At 35.0% G+C, this 22,454-nt stretch overlaps 1 protein-coding gene across 1 annotated transcript in view; it reads right to left on the bottom strand.

The window, feature by feature from the left end:
- Positions 1–16,268, bottom strand: part of LOC113238862 (WD repeat-containing protein 74) — a 30,112-nt gene extending 13,844 nt beyond the window's left edge. The window contains exons 1-5 of the mRNA XM_026475705.1: positions 16,162–16,268; positions 8,156–8,310; positions 2,848–3,070; positions 1,249–1,423; positions 28–120 (exon numbers count right to left, since the gene is read on the bottom strand). Of these exons, the coding sequence (XP_026331490.1) occupies positions 28–120; positions 1,249–1,423; positions 2,848–3,070; positions 8,156–8,310; positions 16,162–16,225 (710 nt within the window). The 5' untranslated portion in view covers positions 16,226–16,268. The remainder of the gene's footprint in view (positions 1–27; positions 121–1,248; positions 1,424–2,847; positions 3,071–8,155; positions 8,311–16,161) is intronic.
- Between the last annotated feature and the right edge of the window lie 6,186 nt (positions 16,269–22,454).

The following is a 22,454-nucleotide window of genomic DNA, read 5'->3' on the forward strand; positions in this document are numbered from 1 at the left end:
ACCGTCTGATATAATATCTCTATTTACCTGTCTTCGAAACTGGAAGTAATGCATGTAGCTGCCATATTGGGGCAGTCTATATTACATACTGGTCTTCTTTGCGCACGTGTGTCATACAGTCTGAAATTTTTTTTAACAAATATATTAAATTAAGATTTTGAGAAATATTTGTATCAATGGACGGCTTTTGTGTGTTACATACTAATTTATAAATTAATGTTTTGTAATAGATGGCGCTAATCCTAAACAAAGTTAAAGAATAGCCGGCAATGTTCATAAACATCTGTGCAATAAGCGCCATCTAGTTGATTTGTTTGTTATCACTACAAATTAGAGTAACTTTGAAGATGGGTATTCATAACGTGTGCGCACCAACAATGGTACATGTGCAACCGCTCTAATGGAGATGTTACGCGCATCACTACAAGAAAACCGAGTGCTCCATTAGGTTCTGCTCCACATTTTTCATTTGAACATTGAGCATGTCGTCCCCAGAATTAGTAGCTAGAGTGCGGCATATATTTTAATTAACTGCCTCCGGGGCCGAACGGTTACCGGACTGCCACACAGAGGTCCCGGGTTCGATTTGTATGCCCTACATTTATTTGTCTCGTGAGTTTGGGCGTAATTTGTGGTTGTCTATGTGTATGTCCATGGCACCCGCGTTCAGGGTTTCCCTAGTGCGGGGTTATGAATGTGTGTGTAAAAAAAGATTATATTGTTCACGAGCTAAATATTTCTCGTCGGACAGCTTCATAGCGATAAATTCGTGGCAATTTAAAAAATCTTAGCGGAACGCGGAGCGTGACACCCGAAAACGTCTTGCTTGCTCGCGTCCACGAACACAATGCGATCCGCTCTGTGTTCGCGCAGAAACCAATTATCCATATCCACTAATGAAGCAGTTGCGGGTGCGCGGAGCACAGTCGGTGGGCGAACGTAATGGATACCTACCTTCATAAATTGCAACACGTCAATGTAAAACAAATTAGTTTTTTTATTATTAATGGATTTGCCTTCGAATTTAGCCAATAAAAGGGTTGCAAAAGCAGAATTACAGATTATCGAAGAGGTACGGAATTTGAATGTAAAAGGATATTGTAGGTTGGGTAGCTGTTATCTATTATATACGTATTAAAGTTTGATATTATTATTTTAGATAAATAAGTCCCTATATTATAATTAATGACTTAATAAATACAATATGATGGTCCATTTTGTGAAGTTATATTAAAATAAATGACATACCTAATATATCCATGTCTGGAACATACAGCAATTGTATTAACATCGTCTAAAAAGGTCAAATCTGTCACCCACACAGGTCTGCGCAGTTGCAACCAATCGTGAGCGAGATTTTTTGCCACGAATATTGGACTTTGTTCACCTATACGGTGTACTTTTAAGTCATTCTCTTCGCCACCTATATGGACAACATTTTATTATTGATTTTATTGAAACAAAAAACAAAACATAAATGAATATCATGGTAATTCTAGGGTCGGCGGACTAAAGCAAATAAGTCAAAAAAGTGCTCCATTTGTTAATATATAATTATAATTGACTCATCCGTAGAACATAGATCTATGTGCAAGACTACTTGTTCTCAGGACATAGTACATTTCGGTCGTTCCTCTTTGCTGTGGATGTCAGATCGACCGTTGTTCCATTTTGTATTTCCGAAACGAAATAAGATATATATAAATTCTCAAAACACCTTTACATAGGCCTTAGTTGGACTAACGAAATTATTATCGTAACGTACTTATTCTCTTTTCGCTATACAATCACATCGGACTCTGTTCTTCGGATGAGTTGATACATTTTTCACTTCTCATGCTCTTAAATTTCGTATTTAGGCTGGGTGTAGGCTGCATAAAACAGGATTTTATGCTCTAGTGCGTAAAATAAAAAAAACCACCACGTTAAAGATGTCTAATTTTTGTTGTAATTTTACATTCAATTTTAATTAAATAATCGTTTATTTGTAATATTGCTGGGCTACGTTGAGTGTGTGCTTTATTTTTTTTATTGGTCCATGAAATGAACTTGTTAGGGCGCTGCTGGCGCTGTGAGTTCTGTTGACTGTTCAGTAGGATTGTAATGTTGTCGGGAGAGTAGTATAGTAGTCTTCGCAGCCAGCGCGCCTCCTTCTTGCTTAGTACGTTTAAAGTTCAAAGTTCAAAAGGGTAAAGAACTAGTGGTAATAAATCCAGTTTTACAAATATCTATTCCGTTTCAACAATATTTATTATTATCTTTAAAAATGTTTATCGCGCAAGAGATTTTTGGTAACTGGTAAACGGCTCAAAAAAAAAATTAAGAAGAGAAGACGTGTTCGCTGCCGCGATCGGGCAGGGGGTGGCGATGGAAAGAAATAAAATCAGAATGCGAGACAATAGAACTACGGAAATTTAAATACGAGTGGCCAGGAACCGGAGAAAGGCGATAAAAAGGTGGTGTTACGGACACCGAACCATACACTCCGCGCCCCGCGCCCCAACCGAGACCGCGTCGCCGTTCCCCGCACCCCGCACACAGCGTCGTACTGAGTCGCCGCCCCCTGCACCCCGCGCACCGCGCCGACCGCCTCCTCGCCGACATCTCTACTAGATGAGAGAGTTAATTTTGTACTTAAGTAGGAACATGTTGAGCAATAAAGGTGATGATAGTGGTTAGTAGTCAGTGTTTCATTTACGATCCTGATCCCGAGAAGAGCGAGAACCCCATCGATCCAGATCAAGAACCTGAACAAATACAGTCCACCTAACGTTAACGATCCTACGAGAGCTAGAACACCAACAGGAGGGATGATGATATAAGGAGGTCACACCGTCACAAACTTACCCGTAGCAAATAAGCAATGTTCAAAACGACATATTCTCATACAATCCAACTTTTCACCAACTTTGAGTATGCTCTCTTCCTTCTTACTCCATATCTTGACAACGCCACTTGATAAGGCCGCTAGGAGCTTACGTTTGCAACGACCTAGTCCGATTATATCACCGGTACCAAAGTCTGCTTTGTATGAAGTTGTGAAACCTTGTAACGTGTCATATAGTTGTATCTGTAAATAAATTTGTGAAATTACAGGCATATTGGACTTGTCAACAGTATCAACGCGTCTAGGGCCTAGGGCAGTGTCCCTAAGATGTTTGCGATTTAAAGCTTAAGAGCTTTGCAACTGTCATAACAGTTCCAAAGATAGGCGTGTCGCTTATCACCAGGGGGCCTACCAACCTCTTAAAACAATATTACTTTAACCTTACGTTGACTTTTCGTACCATAACGCGCTTAAAGTAAGCTTATTGTAATGTTAAAACTATGATGTTTTATTGGCAGCTTTGTGACTATTCATTCACTCAGTTCGTACTATGACGCGACTTTAACAGTAAAGTAATATTGTTCTTATGTCAAATTTAGCAATCTTAAAATAGTTACACGGATGCAATGGAAACAATATTATTTTCAGTTTTATTGTCTTAATATTGATTTGTAATGATTAAAAGTTAAGTTGAACTTATTTATTATACTGGGAAATCATTTTTTCCACTAGTTCTATTATTTACTACAATAGAACTTAAAAGAACTAATGGGAAAAAAGTCCCAGTAGTTCTATAATAGAACTAGTGGGAACGAAGGGAAAAAACGACGGTACCATAAACACCCAGACCAGAGACAATGTAGAAAAGAAACTTTCTACATTGACTCGGTCGGGTATTAAACCCGGGGCCTCAGAGATGGTGACATCATGAAAATCGGTGTGCAAGCCACTTGACCACCGAGGACTACAAAACACAATAAAAGTGACGAGTCAAGGCAGTATTTTCTGACGTTGTCATAATAAATCAAATAATTCTAAAATATTATGCATGTGAATGTTGGTGGAAATGGTGGTGAACTTGTCACGCGGGGCCTCGCGTAATTAAGAGGGAGCATGCCAAAAAAGTTTTGACGTTGGCTCCGCCCACATTTGTGAGACAAATATATGCCTGAAGTTCGCGTGACATGCGACAGGAGATGTTGACTTTTGCGCATTAAAAGTACCAAATTCGTTTTAGCGGAATAACTCTAAAACTAAAGGGATTAAAAAAAAATCCGCAGTGACAGTTCTCGATCATGCATAAATATAATTAATTATCTAATTTTTGTCATAATAACCTGTAGCATTTCGAGGATGAATCGAAAAAATGTGAAAATTAGAGGTCATTTCGTGATTATTATATATCGAAGAAACTTTATTGTTTTATGTTTCTGATTAATGTCTATGCTTGAATATATCGTGTAGTTACTCATACAATATTTTATTTTTAACTTTAAAGTGGATATACCCATCTAAAATCAAATCGAAGATTAGGAATTTTTCCTCTGCTCCCTCTTAAATACAAGGCTCGGTCCACATGAATTGTATTGCAGAAATAAAGAAAGACTACAGGAAGGGAAAAAGAACAGGTAAAGTAAAGGCGTAAAGGCTGTAACAAAATATAATGATATAAAAACAGGAACAATTTTTTTTTGTAAAATGGATTGGAGGACTATTAATGGTTTTTTAAACCATCATACCACTTTGTGGCTCGTAAGCTCGCTCGTCTTGCGTCGCCCACGTGACACAAATCCCGCAATCGCACTGTGATTCCCCCATAGGCCATAAATCAAAAAAAATCATTGGCTTATCCCGGTTAGATCAACTCACTAAGTTAGTAACTAGTTAACAAGCTTCCAAAAACTATAAATATCAATGTAATTAGGTCACGTTATCATTCACTTTTGTGCATCGGAAGTGAGCGCATCGCGAGACTAATTATCACCACGTGTGAGTCATCGAAACTTAATCACTTTGTTTTTGAGTGTCACTATTCCAAATCAAGTGTTTACGTGTTGTGAAAGCATGGAGATCCAAGAGCATGGTATGTACTTTTATTATCAATTTTTTTTAATTTTTTTTATGCATATTTTTTTTATATAATTTTTTTATTGAAGGCAGTTTTTTGGTGAAAATTTTTGGCATAACTTAATTTCCTTTAGACCTACAACTTTTGGCTGCGCTGAGCTGCACCTGAGGTATATGGTTTTTGAATAAGGAGTATGTCCTTATTAAGAGCTATAAGTTTCATTTGCATCTTGCTGCCTCTTCTTGGCTTAAAGGGGTGTCAAAGTATGCATGTCCATAGTATTGAATTTTTAATTTTTTTTTAAGTTCAGCTTTCATATTGTTTTAGGTACATTTTTCAAATGTTCTGTATCGAGGATGACAATTTTTGATATTTGGCACTCTAAAGTGGGTAATCCAAATGAAAAAATGCAACACGTCCTGAGCACTTTGACCGAAACATCATCCCTTTCTGACGACATCGAAAATATTGATTTAGAGACTTTAAGCCTTAAAATTAAGAATATTTGTAAACGAATTTCCCACTACTGGGCAAAGTCGAATCGTACTAGATCTAAATTCTTAGAAAAATATTCAGATTGGCTGCATGTCGTTGAAAATATTGATGTACAGCGAACTGAGTTACGTGTATCTCAGAGCTTTGACGAAGTTAAACCATCAACTTCTTCATCGCATGGCCGTCCGAGAATTAACTTTGACGACACCAGTAAACGTACAAAAAGGAGAAGATTGGCTAGTTTGTCTAACCAAGACCCTTCTCTTGTACAGTCATTGCTCAATGCGTCCGATAGCTTGTCTTGTCCTGAAATCGATTCTAGCGAAGTTTTATCGCTCATTGTTGAAGCTCAGTTAACTCGACATCAATATATATTAGTAAAGAAATTTATAGACAATAAGTTTTCAAAAACCATTTTCCCATCTTACCAAAGTGTCGTGGAATCTAAAAAACACTGTTATCCTTCAGATATTACTGTTACAGAATCATCCGCCGAAGTCGAACTTCAAAGTTTATTAGATCATACTGCCAATCGGATTCTCAAGTCTCAAAAAGATGTTTTGGATAGTGTACCTAATGAGTCTCTAGATAAGATATCTTTGATAGGGAAATGGGATTTCGATGGCAGTACAGGGCATTCAGAATATAAACAGTGTTTTTCTGACTCCACTCTTGAAGACAGTAGCCTGTTTGTTACTTCGTATGTGCCACTTCAGCTTGTTTTGACAACAGATAACAAAGAAAATTCAGTAGTTTTGTGGAAAAATCCTCGTCCTTCATCAACTCGATACTGTCGTCCTATACGCCTCCGATATTTGAAGGAATCGACTGCAGTGTCAGTTGAGGAAGAAGCTCATTTTAAAGATAAAATAAGGAACTTGCAGCCTACTGTTTTCAAGGAAGAAGATCGCGAATATCGCATTACTCATTGTTTGCAACTTACTATGGTAGATGGTAAAGTGTGTAATGCACTTAGTGGTGTTTCTTCATCAAAATGTTTTATTTGTAACGCCTTGCCCAGTGAAATGAACAAAATTGACGAATGTTTAAATAAGGAAGTCGATGAGAGTAAATATGAATTTGGTTTATCACCTCTTCACGCGTTAATACGTTTTTTTGAATATTTTGTTCATGTCGCGTACAAGTTAGATGTTAGGAAATGGCAAGCTAGGTCCGCTAATGACAAAATGCTTGTTGCTGCAAAAAAATCTTATGTTCAGACTCAATTTAGAGAAAGATTAGGGCTTATAGTGGATAAGCCTAAAAGTGGCGGAAGCGGAACATCAAACGATGGTAATACAGCCAGGCGGTTTTTCTCGAATTCAGAAATTTCCGCTGAAATTACTGGGATCAAGAAGGATCTCCTAGATCGTTGCTGGATCATCCTTCAATGTTTAAATTCGGGATATAATATTAATAAGACGAACTTCGAAGAGTTCGCTTTAGAGACGGCTCGGCAGTTAGTTGCCGAGTATCCGTGGTATAACATGTCTGCTTCCGTTCACAAAGTTCTAATTCATGGTGCTAATGTTATAGATTACGGTTTGTTGTCAATCGGAGAGTTGTCTGAAGAAGCAGCTGAAGCGACTAACAAATACATCAAGTCTTTTAGAAAAAATCATACGCGTAAAATGAGTCGCATTGTGACCAACACAGATTTAGTAAATAGGCTGCTTCTTCATTCAGATCCCTTCATAACAGGTCTACGAAAGTTACCTGTTAAAAAAAAAGGTGTACTGTCAAAAGCTGTATTAGACTTGTTATGTATTTAAAGTTAATATTGTTGAGATTTAATGTATTTTGGTATAATTTGTGTTTTGTTTGTATTTTGTAAAATGAACTTTTTTATGTATTTTTATTGTTTTAATTTATTCATTTGTGGTTATTGTTAATACAAATAATCATTATTTACACAGTTTTACCATTAAAAGTCGCAGTATAAAATGTTTTAGATACATCGTCTAAAAACAAAATTACTGCGAGACATTTTTACACCTAAATATTGTCAAATATTTTTTAAAATGTATAATTTTATTAATTTACGTTTACCTAATCATATTTTAACGTAATAAAATAAAAAAATAATAATAATTTCGGAGTTACGTATTTATGACCGCCTTAGTATGGAGCGTGAATCACCGTGAATCGGTATCTTTTTAAACTAAATAAGTTCCATTTTTGTTTGTTGTAAATAATAGACACTACTTTGAACACGCTTATCACTGTATATATGTATCAAACGAATTATTTAAGTATTTTATAAATGTAAGAGAACACACCATACTACATTACAGATATACAATACGTAATTTATTTTAGTTTAAACGCGACACACACGTCCGGTACTCACTCGGTTTTAGGGTCCACTGAATATCAGCGTCACAGCCTTTTACGGCGGTGACATTAGCTGAGTGGATCCTATTACATACGCCACAGCCGCACACATGACATCTACTTAGTACAACAATAGTGTTGACTAGCTTTGTGGTAATTTAATTACTTATTACTAAGATTTTATTTTTAATTAATTTTATTTAGTTTTTTCGTTATTCTATTTTCTGTTTGTTTTAATTTAGTTTTTTTTTAATTTCTTATTGTGTATTATTGTGTTGTGGGGTTATGTAATAAATGGATTCTATTCTATTCTATTCTAAATATCAAATCTTTGATATTCAACAATTATTAATGAATTTAATATCAAAGATTTGATATTTAATCATGAATATCAGACTGATTATTAAAAAGGCACTTGTAGACGAATTTACCTGTTGGTTTTTCCTGCCCATCAAAATTTCGGTCTGATCATTGTTACCCCACTCCAAGCATGTGATACTATCATCCTTCTGCAACGATTTTATGTCTACTAGATTTTCTATATGTTTCTTGGTGTTCTTTGTTGCGTCTGTGTTGTATTTTATATCTGAGAAAAAAAAAACCAGAATTTTTTAAATATTCATTATTTTTAACTGCCTCCATAACTCGACCCCTCCGACGTAAAGTATCGTATGTCGAAATTGCCAAGTTTACAGAGGAGCCTTTTAAATATTCTGAATTCACTGAAATAAGCACAACACGTGACTTTAGCATTTCTCAGTTTTATTCGACAAAGCTCGCTACTCACATAGAGTAGGTATTATAAAATCCTAGATATCGGCTAGATGATGTATTAGATGATCACTCTATTTGAGTAACAAGCTTTGCCGAATAAAACGGAGAACTTTAAAATGCTTCTCTGTAAACTTGGCAATTTCGACATACGATACTTTACGTAGGAGGAGTCGAACTGAACGACTACCATGCTAGTCTGCCACGCAGAGGTTTAATTCTCGGGCCGGAAGAAATATTTATAAATATGAACATGTATATGAATCTTCTTCTTCCTGTCCTTATCCCACAGTATGTGGGGTTGGCATAACATGTATTTTTCTTCCATTCTCCCCTATCAGCCGTCATTTTCATACTCACACCTTTCTTATCCATGTCATCTTTCACATGATCCATCCATCTTTTCATTGGCCATCCTTTTCCCTTAATCCCTCCGCATGACATGTCCATACCACGCTAACTTACTACTCATCATCTTTTCCGTCTCTGGCGCCACTTTCAAACTTCCCCTGATGTACTCATTCCTTATCTTATCCTATCTCGTCACTCCACACATCCATCTCAACATTCACATTTCCGCTACAAGCACAGTTCGTTCATCCTCCTTTTTTATCGCCCAACATTCTGATCCATACAACATGACAGGTCTAATCACGGTCTTGCATATTTTCCCCTTTAGCTTAAGGCATCTCCGTATATTCCAAAAAATTTTCTGTATTTATTGTAATAAAGATAATATCACTAACAACGCCGTGCTGTTCTATTCGGTGGTGTGGGAAAAACAGCAAAACATCTAATTACAAAACAAACGGAATCAAGTTTAATCGGTAATTAATGTTAAATATGTAATTTTGCAATTTTCGTCCATTATAGCAAAGCTCAAGTTAACTGGTCGATTTGAAGTGAAACAGTTGACGACACCCGTCAATTGTTTCGAACTCGGGCTGGCCAATCGGAGCGCACTTGTCACAGTAATGGTATGGCAGAATAGTTTTCAAACAAATTAAATGACATTTCGTCTCTATTTCTGGTTATATACTCGATGGCCAGTAGCTTCTCTGCCAACCACTAAAAACGCGGTTATGTGACAAATATAGATAGAGCAAAAAATTTTCTTTTGAAAACAGTTAAAATTAGTTAACGTATTCGACTTATTTATTTATTATTTATTTTACTTTAATTATAACGGACACACCAATTACAATAATTAAAGATACATTACTAACATAACAACTTAATAAACACAACAAGATTAAGTACCATTCAAGCATCGCCTTCACAATAGCGTAGGCATCTTAACAATAACAGTGACCATCCATCCGCAAACAAGTCGCATTCAGGGTTGGTGGCGAGGAGAGAGTTGAGCGCGCACAGGAAGCGCGGTATGGGTGATTTATCGCGCGCTACGGTTCGGCACCACGCGGTGGCCATCAACTGGTGTCTTCTAATGCGGTGGTAGATGACGGGGGCAAAGAGTCGACACAGCTCATTATGCAAATCTGGGGAATCTATATTGCCGCGGAGAATTTTGCACATAACCACAAGTTAGTGTTTCATTCGCCTAACCTCCAGCGAGTTGTATCCTAGGCAACCCAGTAGAAAAGCAGTAAAAAAAGTAAAGGATACATGTAGGGATAGCACCCATTGGCACGTTTGTATAAATATCTAAGAAACGCTTTCTGTACTTTCTCTAACATAATACTATATGTGCTTTCATGTGGGTTCCACACACACATGGAGCTCTCCAATTTACTTCGCACTAATGCATTGAAAAGAAGTTTGATCACGGAGACACTTTCAAAATCCTTACAGTTGCCTAAGGATGAACCCTAAACGCCGAAAAGACTCCTTGGCAAGAGCTTCGATGTGGTCATGAAACATTAACCTCCGATCGAAAACTACACCCAAATCTTTTATGGTGGTCAATTGAGTTACGGCTATCTCCACCTATATTGTAGCCATAAGTTATCGGATGCCTTACCCGAGCGAAAGTCATCACATGACACTTATCTGTGTTAAATTCCATAGCATTCTCTAAACTCCATTGGTGTACCGAATCGACGTTGCGCTGGAGAGCTATGCAATGACTTATCAGAACTTACTCTAATGATTCATAGCTGAAGTATCATTAAACAATTTCAACATTCTAAAACTGGGTTATGGTGTTTTATGATATCTCAAAAAATGTTTTGTCACTTAGTCGCATCTTAGTTAGCAGATGGCAGTACTAAATACACGTCTATGCTGTCTTGTATCTGGATTAACAGTCCTCTTGCTAATTGGTCCATGATAATTTGAATGCAATTCATTATATTGCATACTGGGCGTTTATGTGATCGTCAATGGTCGGAAAAAGCTGTTCCACATTTTATAGATACATGTTAAAACCACTAAATATTAATTAGTTACTTTTACGAACTCCAAATCAAATCAAATAATTTTATTCGTCATCATGGGTACAATAAAGATGATAACATTTATTTTATGGTCGCCATGACGTACCATCAAGGCATACGAATTATACTATTATTATTAATTATACTTGTCCAATACTTCCAATTAATAATAATAAAATAACACTAATAATTATCATTAAATAGTCATAAACCACTGATTATAGGCTTCCACCTTCCCAGGACCAAGTGTTAAAATCTACAACAGTTAGGACATCAAAACAAAAGTAATTTAATTAAGATAATAATCAATGTAAATAAATCAATGTCATACAGTCACGTTCGTCTCAATAATAAATTAATGTGAAATTAGTTAGCAAAATTCCTTTAATGTATAAAATGATTTTTCAATTAAATACTCAAATAATGTACTAAATTAGATACTCAAATACTCCAGATTTCCGGAAATGGTTTTACTGTATAGTAAGACAAACTACAGACCTAGGAAGTCGAAGTTGGATTTGAAAGTAATTATAATAGTGCCTTGTAAAAAATGCAGTAGATAACTGATCTTTTACCAAAGCAGAGAGTAAAAATTTGGAATTAAACATTGACTTACAATTATATGGACGTCGGGTCCGCGCTAAAAAGTGTCCGCACTTGTAAGGCGCTAAAATCGTATACAGAGCGCGACACTCCGCTTTAGTCTTCATTTGTTCTATGGACAGCGCGATACTGCGATGACATAACAATTTAAATTTCGAATAGGTTGACTTGGGACATTTTTTTCGTGGTTTTTGTATTAGACCCGTCGTCCATTTATTTGTAAGTCAATGGAATTAAAAAACTGATTAATTAATATTTGGTGGTTTTAACAATTCTATGTTGCTCCATGTAGCTATATTTTATACATGTATCTATTTCGCACTCTAACTGCCGCCCTAACGGGTCATGGTCCATGCAATAAACACCTTTTCAATTTAGTCAAAGTCAAAGTCAAAGTCAAAGATTATTTATTCCATAGGTAAAATAAATTTACACTTGAAAACGTCACATTTAAGCTACTACTCGTTCACTACGCTGACCTCCCTGAGAAGAATGAGCAAGAAACTCTAGGGATTGCTCTTTTCAAATAAACTTAAATGCTATGGAATACACTTTGAATCAAATTTGTGTGGATTCTGGAGCCATGTCGTCTTTCCATACATCTTTATCTAACACGTAGTCTTCTTAGGTATCACAGACAGCCCTCTATGCAGAGCGTGCATGGAGGGGGAGGAAACGGCTGCGCACATCCTACTTCAGTGCTCCGGCGTGGCCAACTACAGGGCAAAATACCTTGGAGTGCCAAGGTCGCTCCCCGAAGTCTTCAGCAAACCAAGGAGGCTGCTGAGATTCCTGGAGGAGCTTGGGTGGCACGAGTAGGACCCTGCACCCACCACACGCAAAATAGGCGCTTTGTCGTCGAGTTATGGATACCAGCCCTTTGCACCAAGTACCAAGTACCAAGTACATGTATCTATACGTGTGAAACGTTGGTGATCATAGAAATAATATTGTCTGGGTAATCTCTTTACATATTTCGTACCTTTTGATTATTATTATTATTATATATATTTTTTTATTTACACGCAAAATAGGCGCTTTGTCGTCGAGTTGCACCAAGTACCAAGTACCTTTTGATGTACACAGAGCCTTAGGAGGTAAAATAAAACTATATTTAAAGTGCATTTTCAATTGTTTTTCAAAATATTTCAGTTTAAATCAATAGTGAATCATAACAACATTGAGTTGCGATTGCTCCGATCCGAACATTAAAAACAATTTATACCACATCCAAAAAATCAATAAAATTTTTGTAAGCCTTGGTAAATTAAACTTTTTCAGCTAAATTTTGTCGAAAACTCGCCCACAGAGAAAAAATAATAACAACAAAGTGTTTATATTATATAAAAACAAGAAAAAAAAATTTAAAGAAAATTTAAAAAGCATTGAAAATTTTCTGACTTCGGTTTCCATAGTGCCTGCTACCGTCTGACCTGGGGGCCAATCGCGCTATTTTCGCAAGGTTTAACCTTACAACATTTGAGGTTATGGTTTTGGTTAATTAATGGTTCTACCAACGCACAAAATGCAATCGCGCTATCAGTTTTAATGAACCTAAACCTCAAATTAACCTCAAACTATAACCTCGTATTAAATTTTAAGAGACGTGCCTTGACTTCCTAAAACCGACTAAATTTTACCGTAAAACGCACTGAAATGTCAATATCTACGAATTCAAGTCTATAAAAGAGCGATTTAAAAAAGTGTGTAAAAGAAATGTCATTAAATTCTATTGTAAACAAACATATGTGTTGTGATTTGAACCAAATTAATTGAATTTAGTGTGTTGTTGTTGTAGATAAAACACGCAGAGGCAAGTACCTACACATTGTTTTCCTTTTTTAATATTCTATTTAATAAAATAGTATCTTTTTATACAATCAAATAGGTACGCTAACTACTATTAATTTCGAAATGTTAGCAATGTAGAATTAATAATGATGCTCGTATTTCAGCCAGTGTGGATGCGGTCGGACGGCGAGCGACCACTGTAAGCCAGCTCCATCTTTGCTGGAGTTCGAATCGCACAGAGATTTGGCTTGAGAATGACTTCGCTCGGCGTTGTTCGCGCGTGTTATCAGCACGCCTTTGGTGCGAGTGTGTGGCTATTTTGTGGCCCCGCAATAGATCCCAAAAGGTGAGCTATAATGCGAGGTAATAGGATACAGTGAGTGGATCACTCACCGTTATTGTACCAGAACTCATATCACTATAATATGCGATGTTATTATTGTTATTCAGGTATGGAATGGTATGAAAAGCAGGGTGAGAATCTACGCCACATCGACTGCGGCAGAGGCCCTACCAACCTTCCTAAAGGACACCAACTCTAGCACAAAATAACTTCAAACATACAATTCAATAACAAAGTAACTTTCTCACTCTTTATTATTAATTAAAAAACAAAGTAACTTTCAATTTGAGCAAATTCTTTCCCACTCTTTATTCCATCACATCTATTATTTCGTTGACAGCGAGCTGATGAGCGTTGGAGCAGAGCCGGGTAGAATTCTTATGCATTGAGGAGCAGCGAGCATGCGAAGCATTCTTGCAGCAAGTGAATGCTGGCAGGGTGCAGGCTGAGGCAGCTATTATTTCTGCCAAAGCAGATGATCTGCATGCCCAATCCGTAGCTGCCATTTGCAAAGCAATTACCGAGTTGGTGCCTGCAGTTAACCTTTTTGATAGACTATTTAACAAGAATGACAGGTTTGTTTTCAACATGTTTTCTTAATTCCTGCTGATGATATGTTCAATTGTGGAAATCTGAAAGAGCGTAAGGAACGAAGGTCTAATCTGTAGACTTTTGTCCCCTTTATATTTCCACAGTGATATAAACATTTTGTTAAATGTATTTTGAAAAGGCCCCTAAACATTCTGGCGTTTATGTTGGCTTCATACTGTATGTATATAAATACCCATCCTGCTTTATCTGTCACTACTCTCATTAGAGGTATGGCACAGTCTTAAATTTAGGTCTCCAATCTTCCTATATACATATTTTTGTTTCAGACTTCTTTGAAGAATCAAAAGCAAGCTCGCTCCGGAAATGAAGGATGATTTGGGGTAGATTGAGGCAATAAATAAACTAAAAATACACTCTTTTTTTATTTCAACCTCTTAAAAGTATACATCAATTTAGATATTAAGATAATAAACAATTACAATAGGTATACATCGTCATCTTAGAATGAATACCTCATATTTCTATGTAATTTTTTAGGATGAAGATAAAAATATGGTGTGAAGTATAGTAAATGCAATAATGTGTGTAGTTAGCATTTTAATTACTTAAATTATACCTCTTTTAGATACTATATTATTACATTATTAATTTTTATTCAACAAAAATCAGTAAAAACAAACTGAAAATGCATATGTGAGGCTTCACTGTAAGGGGACGATATGTTGTATAAAGTCAAGTGTTAAAAGAGATAAATTGTAACCTTGTAATATATTTTTATACAACTATACATATTTTACCTATACCTGTAATTTTAATTTGATAATAACAACAGGAAATAAGACAAGAACTAATAAATATGATGTACATTGTAAAGCTTATTTTCTCACCGCCTTTTAATACCATCTCTTTCGGCATGCCTTTTAGGAAAGCTGCATATTTATTCATAATAACTGGTTTATTTGAAGCAGCTACCGCTTGTGCCTCTCTGACACTGACTTGGGAAAGGGTGATAAGCACTTGCCAATGGGGGTCTGGTACGCCCCAGTTGTTAAAAACTATACGAGCTATTAAAATCTGTAACAAAATTAATAATGATTTACACAGTATAGAAATTTTGGTTATTATGCAAAACTGAGAACTTTCGGATTCCACTCAACCCTTACCTTTGTCTCCACATCCAATGCAACAGACCGTCCTTTAACGAGAATATGTAGGCATAGTTCTTCCACCAATCCTGAAATGAATTCCGTGGACAAACGGTATATCGTTTGCGGAATTTCTCCTCAGACATGTTAAATGTGATCGTCTTTCTATGCTTTTCTTTTATTTAAAGCCCGTTCTTAGGCCACATCCACCTCATAAACACTTTCCAAAACATTTAAGTAACCGTGGAACATCTTTTATATACGATAAACGTAGTGAAAAGTTACTCTCCATTAACTGCCACACAAACCTTGACCTTGCAAAGGTTAATCTATTCCCCCAAGGTTACATGTGAGGTTAAAATGTCAAAATATTTAGCGCGATACCAATTTGCAACATTTTAGGTTTTGGTTTTACGTTTGACAATTAGCGCGATACCAAATGTGCGTTACGTGTCACACGTCTAAGTTTTGGCTTAGGTTTTTGTTTTGACAGTTAGCGCGATACGAAATGTACACAACGTGTCAGATTGGCGAGGTTGGAGGTTTTGGTTAAACCTTTGACAATTAGCGCGATTGGCCCCCTGATTTGTACATATGTTTCGAAGTTTTCGGGTAGAAGAAGAATGTATACAACTCATAACATAACCTATCAAAGTTATTTATTGTTAAAAAAACCTTTCCTAAACGATTTCATTGCAATAAAACGGAATATACTAAGAAGAGAATGTAATTAATCGTTCCGTTATTTACAGTTCAATTAGTTTTAATAAAAAATTAACATGAAATATTAAGTTCACAACTTACAACAAACTTTATAAAATTAAGGGATTACTTACGTTTGAACGATCCTATCTTGCTAGCGACAAATATGTCGAATTCTTTATTTTCTGTTAATAACATTTCGCTGCTTTATTTACTTAATTTGTTATAATTTTGTAAATAATATACACAATCATGAGTACGCATGGAATTCTCGCCATATTTTGACATTATAGTTCCGTTACACGAGAATGTTGTTTCCGTCTAGCGTGTTAAAGCAAAATCTCAAAATAAATAATTTTAGAAGTATTTGATTATTTTAATAAAATAGTTTTAAAGTTGTAAATAAATATTGCAACTTGCGTTTATGCAATACTGAAGATTTCTATTCTATTGATTTCTTTAGTTTTCTGCCAGATGCGTGCTACGGAATTAAATAATTTTGCATTTATGAAGTAAGCTACGTAATTATTTTTTTTAATTACACAACACTAATATGATACAATTTAATAAACTTTTTTTTAATAAATTACTCATCTATTTAGTATCACGAGGGTTGTTACTGCCACTTTATTGATTTTGTCTGTTTTGAATATGTATATTAATTATTCAAACTTTTTTTGTACTTAGAATATAGCTTACTTTACAAATTTTTATTTAGTGTCCATCAAGCAATTATCAAGTGTTATAGAAGTTGGTGCGATTTGTAAAATATCTGTATTTTTTATAATTTCAATGATTTTTGAACAGAGATATATATTGCAAACAGTAAACTATTTAATATTTTAATACTTTTGCTCAAATAACATTATTTAAACATGGACTTTTCTTCAGTTTGTCGTCTATGTTTAAGAGACGAAAACTTAACACCTATTTTCGTAACTATTTCCGAGTATATAAAATTTTCTAAAACTATCTTTCTTACAACCGGTATAAAGGTAAATATTTCCAAAATCTTTTCTAGTTATTTTCAGGCATATCATAATAATATTTTATATACTTAGTAATATTAATTAAATATAATGTATTATGAATTGATTTGCTGTGGTAACCTAACTACAACCTCCTAAGCTTGTAGTTAGGGTTTATATGTGAAATTTTATTTGAATTTTACCATGACCAGTTTACAACACTCAGAACACTTGTGAAATCCACAGCAAGGCGGACTATGGGTCAGAGTGTAGGAAAGGGGGCACTGTGGAAATGGACAAAAAACTTTCAAATTTATTTAAAATTTTGTAATAAATGTTTTTAATACTTATTTCTGATACATTAGACTTAAATGAACATTTTTTATTCTTATTCATTTTTCTGTAAAACTTATATTTTTCGAGAAAATTGCTCAGAAAGAAAAATTTTGGTGCTAAGGTAGTATGACTCTTATTACGATATTGCTTAATGATTGGTATCCAACTAAAATATGACTATTGCCTACAATCATCGCTTGAGAGAAAACCCGTGCCCAGTAGTTGGATGTAAAGGGTTTTTTAACAAGAACTTAATTTAGTAAATCAAATAAAACAATAAATTCAAATGACAATGATCAAATTTTTTATTGTATTAAAAAAAGTGAAATTGGCAATTATGAATGAAAAATGAAATAAATGTCCACCATGACCGCAGTTACAAATGTTGATTCTTTCGTCAAAGTTTTTAATAACTTTTTGACAAAATGGTGGGTCTTTTTCGTTAACCACTTCACGAATTTTGAGTTTTAAGGCTGCAATGCTGGTAATGAGGTTACGGTCAATGGATTATACTATCGAGAGATGTTAACAACAAAATTTTGGCCTATTATTACTGATATGGATATATAAGACCCTTACTCTGTAGCCACATTTCTCGGGAGATGTGCTATCATTCAGCAGAGTGAGCTTTGCCAGGCTGTATGCTATCCCTATAAAGGGTTCAGGTCCAATAAAGGTTTCCCTAGCACCAACAATTGCCAGTTCGTCTGCTGCCTCATTTCCCTCGATATGTGACCTGGAAGTCAGCACAGGACCACTTTATTTCTTTGTAATGAGGCCATTGTAAAATATTTGTATTTGATGTGTGTTTAAAATAATGTTCTAATAACCATTTCAGGTATCGCCCAGTGACGGTTTACCACGAAACATGTGCAGGAATTGCAAAGGATTCATAAACAAATCTATAAACTTTAGAAAAAAGTGCAAAGAAACAGAGCTACGTCTTCTAAAAACTAAATTAATTAAAAAAGAAGAAATTGAAACGGAATTTAACAATAGAAAGGATCTGCTTGTTGAGTCATTAGAATTTGATGATGCAGAGAAGTTGGAAGAGTGCATGGAATTCTTAGATATTCAAGGTATTTCTTAGTTTCTACAGAAACTGCCATTGAATAGCGTGTAGGCAGTGATGTTAGCAATCACATTACCGTGTTCCGGTTTTGAAGGGTAAGAGTACTGGTGAAATTACAGGCATATGAGACTTGCCAACTTACGTCTCAGGGTGATGGGTGCAGTGGCAGTGCCCCTCAGATCGTTGCGATTTATAGCTCTGAGTGGCACTGCAACTGTTATGGACAGGCGTATAGCTTACCATCAGGGGCACGACTTGTTTGTTCCGTCACTTGATATTATAATAAAAAAACCGACCTCAAAAGTATGTGGAATTACATATAATTACCAAGTTTTTTTGAAATCGGTTACCGGAAAGTGCGCAAATCCGGATTCATCCCCTAGTTCGCCACTATACGGGACTTGACACAGGAGATAATAAAAATCGGTTCTCACTACTCGAAAGTATATTGAGAGAGAAAAACGCCTTGAATTGGAGAATAGCAAAATCAACCATTAAAATAATTGCTTTTAACAAAATTAACAAAATTTAGGCGCTATTTATAAAAATGAATCGTTATGCGTAGAGGTGGATGATTTTCTTCAAAATGAAATGGGACCACTATGGAGGTACCCTTTTGGCGACAAAAAAGAATAATGAAAATCGGTTCACAAATATCGGAGTTATCGCGTAACACACATACAAAAAAAATCATATAGTCGAATTGAGAACCTCCTTTTTTTGAAATCGGTTAAAAAAATACGATCTAATCACTGTTCCTTTTTTGAAGTCGGTTAAAATATGTAAATACTATGCAAGTAAAAACATTATGATATTCAATAAACATAAAATATTGGAATAAAATACAATAGAATGAATTTATTGTCTGAATATGATCTCATGAACATAATTACAATCGTCACAATCTACGCGCTACGGGCGCATAATTTTTAAAGTACAAATTAATTATGAAATTAAAGTAAACTTGTACATAAAGCATATTAATTCATTATTACATTAATTTAAATTGCTTATTTTTTTTTATTTACATCTTTATTTCGGACAACGTGATCCATAAATTGGTTAGTTACAGTTTTCTTAGTGACTATGTTAGTAAAAACGAAAAGAAAATTAATATTTAATGGCGCTTGTCAGCAAATTGATGAACACGTTTTGCTAACAAGCACCTGCAAAAAATGTCGCATCATGGGGGAATCATATCTCCCTGCTACGGTCATCAGGATGGAGTTTGTGCTGGCCCGCAATCTGCAGAGCAGCGAGGCCGTCTTTTTGCGCATGATGGCGTAATAGTCATCGACACGAGCCTGCGCAAACATTCCCGACGCGCTGCAGAAGCGAGGCAGCCCCATTAGCATCCTGAAGCCGTTATTGTACTGAACACGAAAGGCGCTAATGGCCTTTTGCGTAAAGTTGAACCATAGGTTGAATTATAATAAAAAAAATTGTTTAAACTGTAAAACATTTTTTAATGAGCCACATCTTTAAAGTTTTGTCAAAAGTCGTACTATCTAACATTTTTATGTCATTTGACAAGTTATTATACATACGTACTTATGCTGCCATCCATTACCTAAAGCGCGGCTATGTGACAAAGTCAAATATCTGTTTTAAATACCACAAGATAAAGCACAAAATCTCTTTTAAAAACAGTTAAAATTAGTTAATGTGTTCGACTTATCGGAACTTACCCTAACGATGCGTAGGTGAAATATCATTAAACAATTTCAATATTGTAAAATTGGGTTATGGTTTTTTATGATATCTCAAAAAAACAAAAAATATTTTGTCACTTAGCCCCGTTTTAGTATGGCCGTAGAGTAAACACTTCTATAACAAAATTGTAATTATTTATCCCAGAAGACAGTACAACAGACAAAAAAGATATAAAATTGGAAACTGTAACAATAGAATACGTGGATTCATTAGAAGATGAACAGGAAATACAAAATGAAGAAGACGATGATAAAGGTTTTTTGGATGATATGATGGAAAAAGAGGTTAAAAAGGAAGGTACGTCAAGGCTATTTTAGACAATCTGAATCTCTGTATACTACCTCGGCTTGAATTAAAATTTTTCCCATACTAATACGGTTCAGCTTGCTTGGGTCAGCTTCTTATAATGTATTTTTTAATATATGCTAAGTGGATCCATGTCACTTGTACTGAAGTACTGTAGATCTTTAGCGTTTTCATTACGAAAATTAGAACATGGTTCTCGTTAACTAAATAAAAAGATACATAATGTTTTCTATTTATAGCTATATAATATAATAGTTTCCCTATATCGTTCTCAACGCTACACATAACTCACGTTGTTTGTCTCAAATAACTCACCTATTTATTTCGCCCATTTACACTGGCTTTATTTCGGACTTTATTTTATTACGAACGAAAGTAAAAACCATTTGAAAATCTATATCAAATAATAATATACGATGATTTCGCTTAAAATACTCTTTTTTTTTAAATATCAAAATGATACCTCTTATTGGAAGGTCCTTTATTATAGATAATTGCTCTCCAACAGGATTATCATACCCTGTTATATACCTAATTTTTTCGGAATATTAATTTTCAGAGCCATCCGAAATCGAAGCTGTTACTTACAAGGACAACAACCGTGTTATTTGCAACTTGTGCCAAAAAGAACTATCCAAACGGAGTATAGGTAATTATTTTAATGTAGGTAATACGATTCATCGAGTTTATAACCAGAAATAGAGACGACATGTCATTTAATTTGTTTGAAAACTATTCTGCCAAATAATTACGGTGACAACTGCTCTCCGATTGGCCGGCCCAAATCCGAAATAATTGACGCGTGTCGTCAATTGTTTCACTTCAAATCGACCAGTTTAACTTTAGCTTTGCTATGATGGACGAAAATTGAAAAATTACATATTTAATAGTTAATTACCGATGAAATGTAATTCCGTTTGTTTTGTAATTAGATATTTGGCTGATATTGTTTTTATTACAATAAGTACAGAATATTTTTGGAATATAGTATATAATATAGAATATAATATATATATTTCAGCTTTCTAATTTGTGATTCCAGCGCAAACGAGAGATGATATTTAAAAGTGATATAAGACCCATTTGCCTAATGAGTTGCCAGGGATGGCTGACCCTTATTAATTAATCTCTATTTCTGATTATATACTCGGATGATTTTAAAATACTAACAACCTCCAGGATTATATTACTAACATCATAAACAATAACTTTTGTTCCATGACTTTTTACAAATCATAATACATTTACCAAAAATAAGCTTTTAAGTTTGTGTTGGTACTATCTGACACTTTTCAGATCTCTATTTGGTGGTAAGATATTTCATATTAAAGAGGGATTAATTGATGTCCACGGCCCATTTACCTAATAAAAAACTACTCCTTATAGACATTTATTTACTCATTTATCGGTTATCCTTATTATAAGTACAACACAAGTTGTTCTTAGTAGCCTACTAATTACCAGGTCAGTTGTTGGCGCTGTAGTATTTGAGACTTGATATGTAAAAGTGATATAACGTTCATTTGCCTGATGACTTGCCAGGGATGGATGGACCTTATTTCGTCTCTATTTGGACATAGTTATGCAAACAAGAACCAACCCACACCTCGAGTGAAATTGAGTTATGTATTTAGGTAGAACACCAGACGTGTCCTTTACCTGCTCACAAAAGATCCTGACACCATGCCAAGCCAAAACGGAGAAAATAAAAGTCCTTCAGGGTATCAACCCTCAATAAGTAACTTTTAATAGCTGAAAAGAACCATGCTGCTTAACTTCATATAATGTATTTTTTAAAATATGCTAAGTGGTTCCATGTCACTTGTACTGAAGTACTGTAGATCTTTAGCGTTTTCATTACGAAAATTAGAACATGGTTCTCGTTAACTAAATAAAAAGATATATAATGTTTTCTATTTATAGCTATATAATATAATAGTTGCCCTATATCATTCTCAACGCTACACACAACTCACGTTGTTTGTTTTTACAAAAATGTAATTATCTCGAAAGTGACATTTTGTGGGTTGGT

Source organism: Hyposmocoma kahamanoa, unplaced genomic scaffold (genome assembly GCF_003589595.1).
Source record: "Hyposmocoma kahamanoa isolate Upper Pololo Valley unplaced genomic scaffold, ASM358959v1 98622, whole genome shotgun sequence".
Taxonomy (NCBI): Eukaryota; Metazoa; Arthropoda; class Insecta; order Lepidoptera; family Cosmopterigidae; genus Hyposmocoma; species Hyposmocoma kahamanoa.